Here is a 19,319-nt window from a genome sequence, read left to right as displayed (position 1 = left end):
GGCCAAAATTAGCTATTTTGACCTTGTCTGCACAATAGCAGCTTTATTTATGATTTGATTTTTACCAAACTGGCACACAACTTGTATCACCATAAGATCTTGGTTCCTTTCTTGAACTGGCCAGATTCCTTAATGGGTTCCAGAGTTATGGCCCCTGAAAGGGCCAGAATTAGCTATTTTGACCTTGTCTGCACAATAGCAGCTTCATTTATGATTTTATTTTAACCAAACTGGCACACAACTTGTATAACCATAAGATCTCGGTTCCTTTCTTGAACTGGTGAGATTCCATTATGGGTACCAGAGTGATGGCCCCTGAAAGGGCCAGAATTAGCTATTTTGACCTTGTCTGCACAAAAGCAGCTTCATTTATGATTTGAATTTAATCAAACTTGCACAAAACTTGTGTCACCATAAGATCTCGGTTCCTTTCTTGAACCGGCCAGATCCCATAATGGGTTCCAGAGTTATTGCCCCTGAAAGGGCCGAAATTAGCTATTTTGACCTTGTCTGCACAATAGCAGCTTCATTTATGATTTGATTTTAACCAAACTTGCACACAACTTGTATCACCACAAGATCTTGGTTCCTTTCTTCAATTGGCCAGATTCCGTCATGGGTTCCAGAGTTATGGCCCCTTAAAAGTCCAAAATTGGCTATTTTGGCTTTTGCAGCCATATAGAGACTTCATTTATGGTTTTATTTGATACAAACTTCCAGAATATCTTCAACAACAATAAATCTTGGATTCCATGACAAATCAGATCCAATCGTAGGTTCCAGAGTTATTTTATATCTGATTACCTCCCCTGATTGGAATCAAAATGGATTTATATCAGTTAGTACTTACAGGACTTATTTGAAATTTCATTATTGTTATTAGTTGGACTGAGACAATCAGGGTATATAACTATGGACTGATTTTATGTCAAATTACCTCCCTTCATTTCAAATTAAAATTGTTGTATCTCCATAACATGGATGGTACCTCCCAAGTTTTAGGTGTATTTTAACATATCTATACCTTGTAAGATTTTTTTTTCTTTTTGGTTAAATTTATTCCCTTTGTTGTTCCTGTCCTTTGGGCTTAGATATTTTTTCTGAGGACCTTGTCCTCAAGTGCAATGATAACAGGTGAGCGATATAGGGCCATCATGGCCCTCTTGTTTACTCATGTCCGCACTCTTAATCAAACATTTCTCATTCGATCTTCACCAATCTTGAACAAAATGTGTTTGACCATGAGACCTCGGCCAAGTTCAATAACTAGCCAAATCGGTCCAGGCATTTTAGAGTTACGGCCCTTGAATTACCGAAAAAATCCGTCTGTTTACTCTTGTCCGCTCTCTAAGTCGAACATTTCTCATCCGATCTTCACCAAACTTGAACAAAATGTGTTTGGCCATAAGACCTTACCCAAGTTCGATAACTAGCCACATCCGCCAAGGCACTTTTGATTTATGGCCCTTGAATTACTGATTGGATCCACTCATCCAGACCATCTAATTGGATCCACTCGTCTAAAACATCTAGAGAAACTAACATTTTTCATAGGGGCAGTTGTGGGAGACATGCGCTTTTCTCAAAAGCATCTCTAGTTTTAGATATTATTTGCACTGGAGTTTATAGTTATAAATAGAATATTTTATCGTAAAATCTACATGATTTCAATATTATTTCAGGGAACTATTCGTGTACCAGCACCATGCCAGTATGCCCACAAACTGGCATTCTTGACAGGCGAGAGTCTGCACAGACCGCCAGCTAAAGATCTGGCAGACAGGCTCTTCTTCCTGTAATCAGAGGTTGTGCTTTACACCCATCGACACAAAAGTGGGAACAAGAGATGATGACTAATTACATGACTGTATATAGTTACATTGAGTTCAAATACTGTACATAGATTGTTGACTAGTTTGAAGAATTTTTATTCCCTTACCACCCTCCTATCCAAAGATGAGGGGTTGTGTTTTACACCCATTGACACAAAAATGGGAACAAGAGATTAGGACTTGCTATATAGTTACTATGAGTTCAAAGCCTGTACATAGATTATTTACTATTGACTAGTTAGAACAATTTTTATCACCTCACCTGAGCCAAAGGCTCAAGGTAAGCTTTAGTGACTGCTTCATGTCCATTGTGTATCAACTATTTCTAAAAAAAATTTCTTTTTCAAAACCACTGGGCAGATTTATACCAAATTTAACAGGAATGATCCTTGGGTGGTCCCCTTTCAAATTTGCCCATATAATTGAAATCCATGCTGAACTATTGTTACCATGGCAACTGAATGGAAAAAACTTTAAAAATCTTGTCCAAAACCACAGGTCCTAGGGATTTTGTATTTGGTATCTAGCATCATCTAGTGGTCCTCTACCATGATTGTTCAAATTAACCTCCCAGGGTCAAATATGGCCCCGCCATGGGGGTCACATGGTCTGCATAGACTTGTATAAGGAAAACTTTGAAAATTTTCTTGTGTTAAACCAATTGGATATTTGGTATGTAGCATCGTCTAGAGGTCCTCTACCAAGAGTGTTCAAATTATCCCCCTGTGGTCAAATATGGCCCTGCCCTTAGGGTCACATTGTTTACATAGACTTATAAAGGGGAAAACTTTGAAAGTCTTCTTGTCTTAAACCACAGGGCGTAGGGCTTAATTTTTACGTAGCATCATCTAGTGGTCCTCTGCAAAGATTTTTCAAATTATCCCCCTAGGGTCAAATATAGCCCTGCACAGGGGGGCCACATGGTTTATATAGACTTGTGTAGGAAAAACTTAAAAAATCTTCTTGTCTGAAACCACAAGACATTGGCCTTTGATATTTGGTATGTAGCATTGCCTTGTGGTCCTCTACCAAGATTGGCTAGATTTAGGATATCAGATTTGTAATGTCTACCGTAATTGTTCAAATTATTGCCCTAGGTTCAAAAGTGTGTGACATGTATATAATATAGGCTTACATAGAAGAAACCTAACTCTGTACTTATACTAATACACTTGACGCATTGTACACAGGTGAGGGCTTTAGGGTCAATGACCCTCTTGTTCATTGTTGATTTTCATATAGTTACTCTTTTTAACACAAACCTTAGCTAGAAAGCTGGCAGGGTTGTTTTTCATTGTTGATTTTTATGAAGTAATATGTTTTCAATACAAACCTTAGCTAGAAAGCTGTCAGGGTTGATTTTCATTGTTGAATTGAATGGATTATACGTTTTCAACATAAACCTTAGCTGGAAAGCTGGAAGGGTTGTTTTTCATTGTTGATTTTTATGAAGTAATATATTTTCAGTACATACCTTAGCTAGAAAGCTGGCAGGGTTGTTTTGTATTGTTGATTTTTATGTAGTAATACAGGGATTTCTTTTTTTTGGCTGATTTTATAGCTGATATTCGGTCACATTCCCAGTTGAAAAAAGTATCTTTTTTCCCCCCAATTTTCATACAAAAATTCTCAATCGAAACTTCCAAAAACAATAAAATGAATATTGATCTTATTTCTTGAATATCGGCGAAAAGAAGGCGAAGGCCTTAGTCTGAACAAATATATATGCGCAATGTTATGTAGACAATTGATTGCAACTCCACGCAAGAATTACTTCCCTTCCACTTCAGTATATATAGGTAAGGGAGATCACGGCTTATGATAATGCAAAGTATCTGGCGATCTTGATATTGTCGAAAAGTGATAAGGATTTTTAATTCGTTACGATGTCTCACAATTCCAAATATTATGTAAAGAAATTAAAGAAAACGGACAATTTTTTTTTTTTAAATTGACACCCTGTTTTAACAGGCTGCTCGTTCTGAACAAAGTACAAGTAAAGTTACTGTTAGTAAGCAGCAGTCCGAGTCATCGGACTTGGCTCAGACACCAGCAAGACTGAGTGCCCTACCGGTCTGATCCCATATCCTGTGAAAAACAACTGAATAAAAATGTCAGTGACGGTAGTGATGAGTCAGAGTCTGAAACTAAAAAACTGTGCCTGTCCCTGACCAGCGTCTGTTTAGCTCTAGCATGAGAAGAGTTCAGAAATATGAAAACCAGGGACCTTGCACTGGAGTTGACTGGCCACTAACTTGGCCAGGCGTAATGTCAGTGTTAGACACGATGTCACACATATAAGAATATATACTGCAGAGAAATACCAAAACAGATAGTTCCTTTTCATTTTGAGGTCAGAAGTCGGAATCATCTTTGCCTTGAGCTAAAAACCTGTTGTTGCAATTAAGTATTTTTTCCTCATTTTCATTCATAATTCATTGATAATTCATTGAACACTAATTATTCATGTTTTTTTTATCATTCTTTAATTGTGCAGTTTCCAAATTGATATGAAAACAAAAGCTTATCAAAAGCTTTATTTTAAAAGTAGTTGAGTATGATGTCCTTCAGGTCTAGCAATGTTGCCAAGGTCTGCTTTTAAAAAGGGCAGAGAATTCTAGTTCTAATTAAAATCATTTATGTTTGTTGTTACTTAATATAATAAGTTTACACAAATCTTATATGTAAAATTTTATTCATAAATGAGCCGTGCCATGAGAAAACCAACATAGTGGCTTTGCGACCAGCATGGATCCAGACCAGCCTGCGCATCCGCGCAGTCTGGTCAGGATCCATGCTGTTCGCTAACAGTTTCTCCAATTCCAATAGGCTTTAATAGCGAACAGCATGGATCCTGACCAGACTGCGCGGATGCGCAGGCTGGTCTGGATCCATGCTGGTCGCAAACCCACTATGTTGGTTTTCTCATGGCACGGCTCAAATATCTATCTATATATCAGAAGTCACAAAAATAAAAGGTGGTAAGCGAAAAAGAGTCGTTTTGAGAAAACTGAAAAAAAACTGTGTATTTTGTGCTACAGATTTCTCACCATATTGCTCCTAAGAAGTTGTATATCCACCTTTTTATTATTGTCCACAATGAAAGGTTTATCTGTTACTTAAAACCTATTTTAGAAACTAGAGTTGCATAGTTGTGATTTCATATTTAGGTTACAAACCTGTCGGTGCAGTTCCAAAAATGTAAAGGCCATAACATGTTGAAAGTAACTGTTTCCACCTTATATTTCTGGGGCATCAGTATTGTTGTGCATCAGAATCATACGTATGATTTGTTTACATTATTACACATTACTGCTAACTGTGCTTGTTTGAAATACTATTTCATGATTTAAATAACTTTTTGTATTTTATAAATAGAAACCCTCATTTTCAGCTCCCTATTTGGAGAATGGTGGGAGGGGAGAGGGGGGTAATTCTGCTCATCCCTACGTCTGCGTGAGCTTTCTTGGTTAAAAGTTATCAAGCAACCTTTGTTTATAATGTACTGTAACTTAACATTAACTTCTTCAGCATGCAAACAAAGTTTGTGCAGGGACTGGGCCCATTATACCAAAGGTCAAGGTCACCAAGGTGTTGTACTTCGGTTATTTTCAAGGTTAAAGTTTTTCGGCAACCTTTGTTTTTCTGTTGTTTCTTTGTTACTATTGCTTATATCTTAATGTAACTTCACATAAGCATTGTCCAACATACAAACAAAGTTTTGCAGAGGCTGGACCCATTATATCTATGGTCAAGGTCACCAATTTGATATACTTTCATGTTAAATTTTTTCAAAAGCTTCATTTATAGGCATATATTTGGTACTTTAAAAGATAATGACTTGAAATTCAAAATGTTTTATTTTTATAATAATCATCTGCATGTGTGGTCATTATCCCCATAACTAATTGTATTTTTGACAAAATTATGCCCCTTTGATTCTTAAGTTTTTTTTAGCTCACCTGTGCACGAAGTGCTCAAGGTGAGCTTTTGTGATCGCCCTGAGTCCGTCGTCGTCCATGGTCAACAATTTGACTGTTGACACTCAAAGGAAAAGCTTGTGAACACTAGAGGTCACAATTTTGGCCCAATCTTGATGTAACTTGGATGGAATGTTACCCACAATAAAGTCTTGGAAGAGTTCGATATTGGAACGTTGGGGTCAAAAACTAGGTCACCAGGTCAGATCAAAGGAAAAGCTTGTTAACACTGTAGAGGCCACATTTATGACTGTATCTTCATGAAACTTGGTCAGAATGTTAATCTTGATGATTTCAAGGTCCAGTTTGAATCTGGCTTTTGTAGGATCAAAAACTAGGTCACCAGGTCAAATCAAAGGAAAAGCTAGTTTACACTGTAGAGGCCACATTTATGACCATATCTTAATGAAACTTGGTCAGAATGTTAATCTTGATGATCTATAGGTCAAGTTCAAATCTGGGTCAGGTAGGGTCAAAAACTAGGTCACTAGGTCAAATCAAAGGAAAAGCGTGTTAACACTCTAGAGGCCACATTAAGATTTTATCTTCATGAAACTTAGTCAGAATGTTAATCTTGATGATCTTTAGGTCGAGTTCAAATATAGGTCATGTGGGGTCAAAAACTAGGTCACCGGGTCAGATCAAAGGAAAAGCTGGTTAACACTTTAGAGGCCACATTTATGAACATATCTTAATGAAGCTTGGTCAGAATGTTAATCTTGATGATCTTTAGGTCAATAGGTCAGGTGAGCGATACAGGGCCTTCATGGCCCTCTTGTTTTAATCTTAGTTTTCTTGATATAGCTTTAGTACAGTATAAGATAATGACTTGAAGCTTAAAATGTACCTTTATCATCATCATCTACATGTGCAGTAATAATCCCCATAACTAGGATTTGTAGTTTTGACCAAATTATGCCGCTTTCATACTTAAATTTTTTTGACAAATATCGAAGCTGTTTGGACATAAATTCATTTAACTGTCAAATCACCAAATAGTGGAGCAAATTGTCTTACGGACAGCACTTGCGTAGAGTGGATGGTTCGGCATCAGTCATGCATCGTGGGTCCTCTGTTGTCCACATTTTTACTTAGACCTCTTCTTCTCTGAAACTTCTGGTCCTCTTTCAAGTTTGTTCAAATGGGGGCACTTGGCCCTCTTTTAGGGACTGCTAGAGCTAAAAATAGAAAAAAACCTTTAAATAACTTCTCATGAACCGCTTGATAGATCTTCATCAAACTTGGTCTGTAGATGGGGGTATTTGGCCCCTAGAGGGCCACTAGGGCTAAAAATAGAAATACCTTAAATCGACTTCTTCACATGAATGGTTTGATGGATTTTCATCAAACTTGGTCTGTAGCATCATTATAAGGTCCTTTCCCCAGTTTATTCAAATTGGGGCACTTGGCCCCTTCTAGGGGCTGTTAGGGCTGAAAATAGAAATACCTTGAAACAAGATTTTTATGACCTCTTGATGGATTTTCATCAAACTTGGTCTGAAGCATCATTATATGGTCCTCTCCTAAAATTGTTCAAATGGGGGCACTTGGCCACTTTTAGTGGCCGCTAGAGCTAAAAATAGAAATACCTTTAAACAGCTTCTTACCATGCATCACTTGATGGATCTTCATTAAACTTGGTATATGGCTCTCTCCCAAGTTTGTTCAAATGGTGGCACTTTGCCCCTTTAAGGGGCCGCTGAGCTAAACAATAGAAATACCTATTTAACAACTTCTTGTCATGAACTGCTTGATGGATCTTCATCAGACTTGGTATGTAGCATAATTATATAGTCCTCTCCCAAGTTTATTCAAATCGGGGCATTTGGCCCCTTTTAGGAGCAGCTAGAGCTAAAAATAGAAATACTTTTAAAAACATAACACTTTTTTTTATTTAAGATTCTTTTTAATATATTTAATTTTTTTTTAACTTGAATACTTTGTCACAAGCAAGATCTAATTAGATCAAAGTCGATCTAAGTTAAGCGACTTAGGCCCATGTGTTTAAATTCAGCTGGGTAAAGGTTAAGTGTTGTGTTTATTAACCATTAACTTCATCACATCATTACTTATATATTGTAGTAGTTAAGTTTAAATACATGTATTGTAGTAGTTTACTTTAGTGTAAATATATGTATTCTAGTAGTTAAATAAAACAACCCAAAAACTCAATTGTTACTTTTTATTTTACATGAGGACATATAGTTTTGTAAAATGTTTGGTAGTGTTACTGTGACAATGGAAATAATGAATAGAAAATTTGGCAGATAAAAATGATAATAATGAATAAGTTTGCTTTACTTTGTAAGTTAAATATTATTAAAAAACAACTAACAAAGGTGTTTTTCATTTCCTCTTGAATATGATTCAAGATTGGCAGATTATGTCCTTTATGTTAGTTCCCAAGCTATGTCTTGATACGGGTTTATGTTGAAACCCGTTAATAATCCAGCATGATGGTTAAGCAAAACTGGGATGTGAGCAGGGGGCTGCAACATGTTCACAAGTAATAATATTTTGTTTTGGGTTTAACGCCGTTTTTCAACAGTAGTTCAGTTATGTAACGGCTGGCAGTTAACCTAATCAGTGTTCCTGGATTCTGTACCAGTACACACATGTTCTCCGCAAGTAACTGCCAACTTCCCCACATGAATTATCGGGGGTGGAGGACGAATGATTTGAGACACAATGTCTTCTATCAAATCGTCCCCTCATCGATGTGGGTTCGAGCCTCACACGGGGTGTTGAATTCTTCATGTGAGGAAGCTATCAAGCTAGCTTACGGAAGGTCGGTGGTTCTACCCAGGTGCCCGCTCGTGATGAATAATGCACGGAGGGGCATCTGGGGTCTTCCTCCCCCATGAAAGCTGGAAAGTCGCCACCTAAAATTGTGTTGGTGCGACATTAAACCCAACAACAAAAAAATCAAATCGTCACGGAGAACATACGCCCCGCCCGGGGATCGAACTTGCGATCCGTAGACCAACGCTCTCCGATTTGGCACCAAAGCTAGCAAATAAATCTGAAATTTCTCCGTAAACAGCTAGTTCTATCCAGTAATAGCCAAACTAGAACAGCAAAAACTCTGGAATATTGACTAAAGCGTCATTGCATAGAAAGATCTAGCGCACAAGATACATTTCTATTGAAAAGGTATTCAGTTTAATTCATTTTTTTTCCTGAAAAAAGTTGTCTATACTAATATTATAGTTTTAAGCCCTATCAGTCAAACAAAAAGGAAGACTGTTGTAAACTCATTCCTCGTGGCATAGATTTTGGGTAAACTCTTTAATTCTGTTACTTTAAAACAACTGCTCTGATAATCTGTCACGAAAATAAAGGACAATGGTCCAACTCAAACTGCCACCTGCATTAAATCTCACACATTGAATGTACATTATTATAACCTATGTTAAACCTATATATATATAGCCCTAAATTTAGTCAAAATATTGTACACTAAATACGTGCGTACATCCAATAGGAGCGATTTAATGTTGGGGACTGTCACCTTCGGTGAATGCAACAATGATGTATAAAATCCATACAACGTTAAATGTGTATGCGAACGTGACGAAAATATACACAAAAATAGGCAAATTAAAACATACAGCATCGCCTTAGAAACACGACGATGTAGTTTAAAATACGTTTATTCAATTTAGGCACCGGAAAGGTTTACGTAACAAAAGGGTGAAATTCACACCCACCTTTGACCCTAAGACTTTCTTACTTACATATTATTTCTTTATGTGGCCAATACAAAGTCTCTTCTTGCATTACATCTCTTCGATTTCTTTTAATTGTACCCTTTCGTCTATCAAAATTTATTTTTTGTTTTATTTTTTTTTAATATTCTCTAAACTTTAAAGCTACATTTAAATACCGTACATATTTGAAACATCTTTTTCTTCTGTTTTTGAGTACATGCCAATTTTAAGTGAGCGATACAGACAGATAGACAGACCCTCTGTGACTCTTTTTTTTTTTTCTCCAAAAGGCCAATCTCAATCGCTACTGGTTTAATATGAAAATGTAACACTTTTTTAAACAATCCTTTTAAATCTTTTGTAACATATATCAAAATCATTATCTGTAAAATTTTATGTAGACATTATGGTAAAATATGACTATCTTGAGTTTTATAAAAATTCTCATTGCAACGTTAAAAATGATAAAAATTGAGCATTTTAAGTGTTTTTGTCATTTGTGAAATTGCTTGGTAATGTGAGAATTTTAAGTGTTTTTGTCATTTCTGAAATTCCATTGAGTGTTCATTATGCTAAATGTCTCGAATACCATAAAGGCATTTCGTGGGCATGACAGAAACCCATTATTCCTTTTGGACATTGTGTACTGTCTTTTAGGATTTAACTTTCTACGAAGCTAACATGTGTGTTTAAAAAGCTGTCGTCTGCTTTAGTTATGAAGTAAATAAAATCTATAAATAGATCATTTGGAAGCACAGAATGCAACCAAGCAGAATAATAGCAGACTAAATTTGATTGAGCCTGTTGAAATGTGAAATACCTCTCACGCCCCTAGCACCGGCTTCAGCGGAACTCTATCACACTTCTAATGAACGGACTCCATGATCCAAAAGTTGTAATATGAAAAAATGTAGGAATTTGTTTTGTAGTTTTCCGTTATATGTCGCAACTCCAACGCTAAATGTCGCACAGCAAAATAAGGTAAGTTGAACAGTCTTTACAACTTAGAGATAAGATTGGGTAATGCATGCTTGCATGCATCAGTATGCAATGTGTTGATTTTGGAAGGGCTAAAATGACCTTTCACTCTAATCTGCACGTTTGCTTTTCAGTGGTCCCGCACCACACGTACGTTTTATCTTTTATATATAAAGGTTTGAGCACTAACGTAGTACTCGCCGCAGTACTAAAATTATTTCATGTCTGAACTATGTAATTCTATGGAGTCCTGTTTAGCTCATGAATATTAAGCTCGCGCTCCGTATTGTCGCGCGTTGTATGGCATGTCTTGAGTCGACCTAAATTTCGTTACACAACAGCCCGGGGCCAGCAATTGTTGATAGAGGAGGGGGGAGGGGGCACCAGTTAAAAACAAAAGTGTCACCGGCGACGTGCGGTAGGTACAGGGTTCCTCTATCCGTATTTGTGGGAAAGTTTTTTATGTACAGGTATGAAATGCTGGCCTGTGGTGCATTTTTGTCTATTTTATGAGGAACGCACTAGAGGGGCACTCCACTTATTTTAGGTGGTTAGGGTCTTTTCCCCTTCACAATACTGGTATGGAATGCTGGACTTCTATTGCATTTTTTGTTCAAAATTTCGGTGCATGGGAGGGTTATCCCTGCCATTTTCGAGGGCTCAGGGGCTCTCCCCGGGAAAGTTTGAAAAACAGATATAAAATGGTTGCCTCTGGTGCATTTTTGGTCTTAATTTTAAGGTACTGGAGGGGTCAAGGGTTTCCCCCCTGGGGAATTTTGAAATATAAGTGTAAAATGTTCGCCTCTGGGGCGTTTTGGGTCTACATTTTGCGAAAATATTATTTCCAAAATAGTCGGGTGTAACCTAGATGAGTATAAGTCACTACTAAGTCAACAAGGGTGAGGTTGGGGGTGGGGTATCGGCTCGGGCCGCGATCAGGACCTGTTACACAACACGATGTTTAACTACGCGATACGAAGACTGTAACTATGTTTTGCTCCAGCTGTAGAAAACCGTACGAAGATTTTCTATTGGATTATATTTCTTTGTTTGGAGGTTTACATTTAAAGTCATAAGGTAAATATTAAACTTCAATGGCGGAGAAAGATCCAATGTGGCCCTCTGTACATTTTTAAGTAAAGCGGGAATTTTGATATTATTTTACTTTTAGTCACTTAAAATTATTTTGTTTAGTCTCATTCTCCTAATCACCCTACTTTTCCGCCTACCCACACATAACCCCCTCTCTCTCACCCCCCAAACACCTCCAGTGTTTGTGTCTTAGATTTCTGTGTCGTTATTCACCCCGTTCTCCAACCATACCCAACCCCCACAAACATACAACATCATTACCAAATCGTATTTAGTTAGAAGAAACATCAGAATATTTCTGTCCTAAAACACTGGTCCTATTACAAAATAATAAATATTTTTCTTGCGTGACTGTTCAAGCAAGGTTTGGAACTCAGGTGAGCGATCTAGGGCCAACAAGGTCCGCTTGTTGCTATAAATAACAGTACTTATCATTAAGATAATTATTTGTATTACATAAACCTGTTAATTATTCTTCCCTCAAAAAGTAAATATACACAAGGAATTGATATTCATAGTGTCAAATAGGAAGTGCGACATTTAGCGTTGGTGTTGCGACATATGACGGTGGGCAAATTTTTGCGACATTTAACGTTAAAGGTGCGACATTTAGCGGCAGACGATTTTGCGACATTTAACGGTGGTTGCGACATTTAACGTCAACCTTGCGACATTTAACGGTGGTTGCGACATTTAGCGGCGTTGCGACATTTAACGTTGCCACAAGCATGAAGGATGTCCTTTTAAAGGAAATTTTGTTATTATTGTTTAAAGCAAAACTATCAATTCCCGTCCAGAGGAATGATTTTTTTTTTTTCAAATTAGCTTAGCGTTTCTGAGAAGCAAACAAAATAGTTATATCAACATTAAACCGGCGTAGAAAAGAATTTGACTGTGAAGAGATCAAAACAATAAGCTGAATTTGATTGGCTTGAATTGTTAGCGAGAAAAGGCTCAAATTTACATATAAAACTATTTTTTAAGAAAGGTATAAACAGCGTTCAAAATTAATTTCTGGATTAAGAAAATTGTAATCTTTTACAATGTATTACCTACTGATAGCTACCGCTGCATATTTTAAGATGTGCCGTTAAGCAAACTTGAATGAAGTTTAACGAATAGACCGCACCTTTTGATGATTATTTATCACCCCTCGTACAGTTGCTCTTTTTCAAATGCATTTTAAGAGTCTCTTGAGAGTAATGTTAGTTTTTTTCTTGAACACTCTCGGATTACAACTATTCTCTTATGGTTACAAGGTATGTCAGTTAAGTAGACAATGATATTGCAAATAGATTATAATAGATATAAGTCTGAATATGCTGGCCTGCGTCGCAGTCCATCTCAGAAAGGTAAATCGGTATTACTGATTCAAGAGAGCTAGATCAAGCACGAGTAGTAATGGCGAAGCCACTATTTTTACTTTTGTGTTTCTTGATGATTGTGACAAACTATTCAAATGAAGCATCGGGTGGAACAAACGCAGAAAGGGAGCAAGGCGCCGGGAATTCAAGTACCAATTCAACATCTATCAATTACTTTTACGAATACGTTTACAATATGCCAGAAGGATACGAAACAGCGCGAGATATCATGAACAAATATGGACTGATAATAATTGTTGTTTCATCTTTGTTTGGGAATACAGTTATTATAATAGTTTTAACTAAAAAAAGGAACAGAACATTTCCAACATCTATGTACTTAACATCTTTGGCAGTGTCTCAAATTCTTCAGACGGCAACATCACCCTTTTATGACTGGGGAATGTACGTGTTTGGCGCAGCATTTATTCCTCCAAATGTAATACGGTGCAAGCTGTTTTTAGCGTTGCTTTGCACGACGGCGATGAATACTTCATGGACATTAGCTCTCATTGCAATTGAAAGAATTGTGAGCGTCACTATGCCTCATAAGGTCAAGGTCATTTGTTCATTCCGTAATGCCAAACGTGTCTTGATTGGAATATGGATGACGTTCCTTGCTTTCTCTGCATTCCTAGCTACTGCTTTAACGCCTGTCGGAGAATGGGACTGTGTATTCATAAATGAGTATATAATGTTTTACGCTTTTGATCTGAGTACAGTTATGTTGGCTTTTATGCTCCCATTTATCATAATTTTAGTTGCAACAATTATCATTGTTGTTCAGCTTTGTAAAAGGAAAATGAAGCACGTTTCGTCTAAAAGCGTCAACATTTGGCAAATCACTACAACACTAGTCTTCACTAATATTGCTTTCATAGCTACAGTGATGCCTATCAATATAGTATTCATGGTTTATAAGATTCAGGGATTTCTTGGGGTGGAACAGATAAGCAACATATATTTTTGGATGAACAATTTCAGATTCCTTCTTTACTCAAATACATGCTTAAATTTTTTCATTTACTTTTTGAGCGGATCACGATTTAGGGCTGAAGTGAAAGAATTGTTTTCATTTCGTACCAAAAAAGTGGCAGATAAAGGGTAGCCTACACACAAAATACTTCTGTAAAATAATTATTCAGTGTATGCTCTGCATGAATATAAACTCAGTGTCAAAACAGAATGCTAGAAGTAACTTCCTAGAGTAGCAATTACCCGTGAAATCAAACTTAATTGGCTCCTTTTACAGGCTTGACTCATTCACTTCTTTTTGAACACTCGTGGCAGAAACTTGATATTGCCTTGTTAAATTTACCTTTGATCTAGTTATATAAAAGTTAGATCAAAATTCAACATAGCGCTATACAAACCCTTGATGATCTTTTTTTTTAAATTTAATGTTTAATTCTAGTAACATTCCGAGTGTATTTCTAACGTGCTTAACCCTAAAGCTGTCATTTAAAATGAGTTTTGCTGTTCAAAATTGACATTCCTCATTTTAACCTGCTTCTTGTCATCATTTTTAAAATTATATTTGTTGAAATTGTTGTTTATTAGTTTATGTGGTTTTATTTACTCGCTTTCTGTTATATTTATGCGATATTGATCAAATGTATCTTGTGGTGAAATAGTTAATTTAGTCAATTTATTATATCTTTTAACTACCATTTTTGTCGGTGGGATTTGGCCCCGACGTGTGTGCTGTGCTCAGTCCGTTTAGAAACTATTACTTTTACTATTATCATTTTGAAAGAGTTGTTGAACTTTTGTGATCTACCGCTGTGTTTCATTTACAAACCATCCTGGCTTTCATATTTAAAGTAGGAGAGCATTATCCTTACTCTCCCCTTATCAATATCAAAATATATATTGCTGTTGCTGTTATTTTTGTCTTTGTTTCCATATTTTATTTATATAGTTTACACACATCAAACGTAACTAACTTACATCAGTAATTTTCATATATAACAAATGATTGTTATGCAATCGTTGCAACTACCGAGAAAAGAATAGGTTTATCAAATTTAAAAGAAAGGAGTTTAAGGAATATTCTATGGGAGATATTTTACGGGAATAGAAGATCTACCACATTTAGTTAGATCCTTATCAGAAATGTATATTTCATTGTTTTCTTAAAACTTTGCAATTACTGCATTTCATATGGAAACATTTAAAGGCCAAATATTACTTTCTATTTCTATTTGTTTTTGTTACCACAGTTACCATAAATTATTGTATTAAATATTGTTGTTTTATCTGACACACATCAAACGTAACTTACATATTGTGTTCTTTTTACCTTTTACAATAAGAACATTTTCTTATATATAGAAAAAAGTAAAAACAAACACAAACAAACTGTGATGTTTATCTTTGTAAGTAACAGAATAGGAATAGACCGCTATAATTAACGTTTAACTTTTAAAAATGCTCACATCTTAGCAGCATGTTTCAAAAAGAAATTTCACTTCGTGTATTCTATTAGAGATTTATTTAAGGAATAAACAGATGCACTGCATATAGTTAGATATCTAACAGAAATATGTCTTTTATTGTTTTCATACAATTCATTAATTTTCGCCTTTTAAGCTCACCTGAACCGAAGGTTCAGGATAAGCTATTAGTATAGGTGGATGGTCCGGCGTCCGTTACCCACAGCTACTTGTCAGAATAACACCAAATATAGTCTGTAGCATCCTGACGAGGTCTTCTATCAAGTTTGATCAAATAGGGGCACTTTGTTCCTTTTAGAGGCCGCTAAAGCTGAAAAATAGATAAACGTTTAAACGACTTCTTTTCATGAATCGCTTGATAGATCTTCATTAAACTTTTTCTGTAGCATCAATGGTCATCTACCAAGTTTCTTCAAATGGTTGATATGGTAGCCTGTTTAAGGGGCTGCTAGAGCTTAACATAAAAGTACCTTTAAAAGACTTCTGCTTATGAACCGTTTGATAGGCCTGCGTTAAACATTGTCTGTAGCGTAATTATATGGTCCTCTCCCAAATTTGGTCAAATAGGAGCACTTGATCCCTAGATCTAAAAATAGAAAAAAAAACTAGCTAAACTGTATTCATGAATGCATATAGAATAAGGGAGAAAACTGTTTAACACAGCGTACTGTTCTATGGAGTAAGAATTTATTCTCTTGAATAAGCATAAACTACATACCACTGTACGTGTCTGAATCTATAATGTCCTAGGCTTTGAAATTTGGCATTTAGCATAATATAGTAGCCGTAAACAAATTTTACAAACCATGCCCCTGGGGTCAAAATTGGCCCCGCCCAGGGGCTCACTGGTTTAACATAGAGTTATACAGCAAACCCCTTTTTTTACATTTTTTTTATAACATTTTTATGTTTATTTTTTATCTTTTTATTATTCATTCTATTTTCTTTCAATTTTTTTTTTAATTAGTTTTTTTCAATTTTTTTTTACAATTTTTTAATTTCTATTTTACAATTTTAAATTTTTCACTTTTTTATTTTTTTTATTTAGTTTTGATTACTTTTTTATTTTTTGTTATTGTTTCTTTTTCCATTTTTTTAATCATTAATTGTTTTTTTTTCCAAATTTTATTATTTTTTAAATTTGTTTTAAAATATTTTTTTAGCCCACTTCAGAATGAAGTGCTCAAGGAGTGTTTTTTGACCAGTAATTGTCCGTCGTCTGGCGTCGTGCGTCGTCCATCACCATTTGCTTGTTAACGCTTTAGAGACCAACCTTAAATGATCTTAATGAATTTTGGTCAGAATGTTTGTCTTGATGATATGTAGCTCAAGTTCGAAACTGGGCCATGCGGAGTCAAAAACTAGGTCCGCGGGCCAGATCAAAAGAATAGCATTTTAACACTCTAGAGTCCACAGTTTAAGGTTGAAACTCATGAGAATAGGTCAGAGTGTTTGCCTTGGTGACCACTAGGTCAAGATTGAAACTGGGTCATGTCGGTTCAGAAGGTCAGAAGGCCAGATCAAAGGAAAATTATGTTAACAGGCCATAGTTTAAAGGTGGAACTGGAGTAAATAGCCAAAAAATGGAGCTAGGGCAGATTTTCCCATAATTTTATACATGCTTCACATCAGGGAGCTCTGTTTTGAAATTACTTTAAATTAGTAAAAAGATTTTTCTAAAGAATGGCACGCTTGTACATTGTTAGTTTTTACAACATGTTATCCAAAAATCTGATTCTGTTTAATTTTTTAAAGGTGACTTTGAGAAAAAAAGTTTAAGCCTGTCAGGAGAAAATTTGAATTTAAATTTCCCTGGGAGGCGTGGCCAGCTATCAGCTCTGGTTTATTTTCAGACCAGTAGAGGTTAATAGTCGGGGATAATAAAGTTATAGAGAACCTTCTATAAACTGTTATCTGGTATATCCGCGAATGTTCCCCCCTTTAAGTTTGAAACTCATGGGAATTGGTCAGAACGTTTGTCTTGATGACCTCTAAGTCAAATTCGATTATGGGTCATGTGTGTCAAAAACTAGGTCATCAGGTTGTATCAAATGAAAAGCTTGTTGACTTTGAAGTTACAGCGAAGTAATTTGAACCACGTGTAACATTTTTGACAATAATTTCAAAAGTCATATTGAATAGTCTTACTTATGACATACTGACCTACTTTCTTGTTTTTGAACTTACAACGTAGACATTTGGATCATGTGTATAATTTTTATACACAATTCCATACTCATCTTTAATATTTTTACCCTTGACATACTTACCTTCTTTCTATGTTTTTGAAGCTACAACAAGGATATTTGAACCACTTGTTTAATTTTTCGTACAGAGTTTAATATCTTTACCGTGACCTACTCACCTACATTTTTGTTTTTGAAGCTTTGGCAAAGAAATTTGAGCCACATGCTTATTTTTGTTCATACAAATTTCAATATTTAACTCTAATAATCTGGTTAGCATTACACAACACATGGTCAGTTATGTCCTAGCATGGATCTTTTCAAGTTTGTCCAAATGGTTTACGCATTTATTTAGCAGCATTTTTTAAACTGTTAAATGAAACATCTAAACTCAGGTGAACGATGTAGGGCCATCATGACCCTCTTGTAATATGGTTCCAGTAGTGTTTAATAACCTTTCTTTCAAGTTCAATATAATTTGTCCCTTGTTGCATGTAACAAAATGTCTATATTTGTGAACAGGTGTTGTAGTGCACCATAAGGTATAATTATATATCCATTATTCTTGCGATAATATATTGCGACTGGAGACTCATTTGATACGTTATTTCAAACAACCGTGTATTGAAGATAGAAAAAGTAATCACGATAATTGAATGTTGAAGTCATGAAGGCAGATATTTTATTCTTTTATATCAACGCAAAACAACAGCAGCATAATGTTCAAACAATAAAGAATATGTAGTCCTCCAGATGTGGAGAAAGAAAGAAGATTTTCTGAGTGGCGTAGTGAATTGAATTCTTGAATTATTTTAGTACATTTACGTGTGAAACAAATACCGAGACATTTTAATATATTGAACAGTAAAATATAGATGGTAAATATTAACTTGCAAGACATGTGACCATAAATTTTATCCACATAGAGACGTTAAGTGTTATACAAGTACATGTTTGAATTTTGTATATTTCATTTTATTCTACTATCACATACTATTTGTAAAGTGATAATATGAAAACTTTTAATATTTTTTTTTTTACCTTTTCATGTTCTTAATTATATTTTTATTTAGTATTTACTAGATGTACGATTATTTCATGTTTACTTTATTGCAAGTTTGTCCAAATTGCGAGGTGCAAATTGCACACTTACGTAACTTTACTTTGCTTAAAGGTTCTCTTTGGAATATTTTAGTTTCATTTCTGTAATTGATATTTATTTCTGTATCTTTGAAGGAAAATTTGCTATTTGATTAATTAGATATTTGTGAAAAATGTGTGTTTTGTCAATTTGTACATCATTTAAAAGACGAAACAATACACTGACTATGGTGTAAACGACTGTGTAGAATCACCTGTCTATCAATCTGATCACCCCGTTAAATATTCTGATATAATTCACTGTATACGGTCGTTCCCAGTTTAGACTCAAAAGGACATACTAATGCATCGCAATTTATTGATAAAAACACTGATTCAGAGACGGAAGCCTACACAAAACCCGAAGACAAAATGACCTATTTGCCAATTAACTGCAGGCAAATATTAGAAATAAACAAAACCAATAACAGTTCCACTTTTGCGAAACATATATCTACTGTTTTGCATTTAAAACATCTTGTTTAAATCTCTGTCTTGAAAAGGAAAAGGTAAAGTAAAAAAAGAACGTCCAAAATAAAGAAATATCGCATTGATTGCTTCGATCATAGTGTCTGATCTGT

General features: G+C 35.5%; 1 protein-coding gene across 5 annotated transcripts in view; it reads left to right on the top strand.

Annotated features, from left to right (window-relative positions):
• Window positions 1-7,984, top strand: part of LOC123533219 (piwi-like protein 1) — a 90,278-nt gene extending 82,294 nt beyond the window's left edge. For all 5 annotated transcript variants that reach the window (XM_053519610.1, XM_053519612.1, XM_053519614.1 and 2 more), the window contains one exon: window positions 1,683-7,984. In XM_053519610.1, the coding sequence (XP_053375585.1) occupies window positions 1,683-1,799 (117 nt within the window). In that variant the 3' untranslated portion in view covers window positions 1,800-7,984. The remainder of the gene's footprint in view (window positions 1-1,682) is intronic.
• The last annotated feature ends 11,335 nt before the right edge of the window (window positions 7,985-19,319 follow it).

The sequence above is a fragment of the Mercenaria mercenaria genome, chromosome 12, assembly GCF_021730395.1.
Source record: "Mercenaria mercenaria strain notata chromosome 12, MADL_Memer_1, whole genome shotgun sequence".
Taxonomy (NCBI): domain Eukaryota; kingdom Metazoa; phylum Mollusca; class Bivalvia; order Venerida; family Veneridae; genus Mercenaria; species Mercenaria mercenaria.
This window is presented reverse-complemented; position numbering and strand designations above follow the sequence as displayed.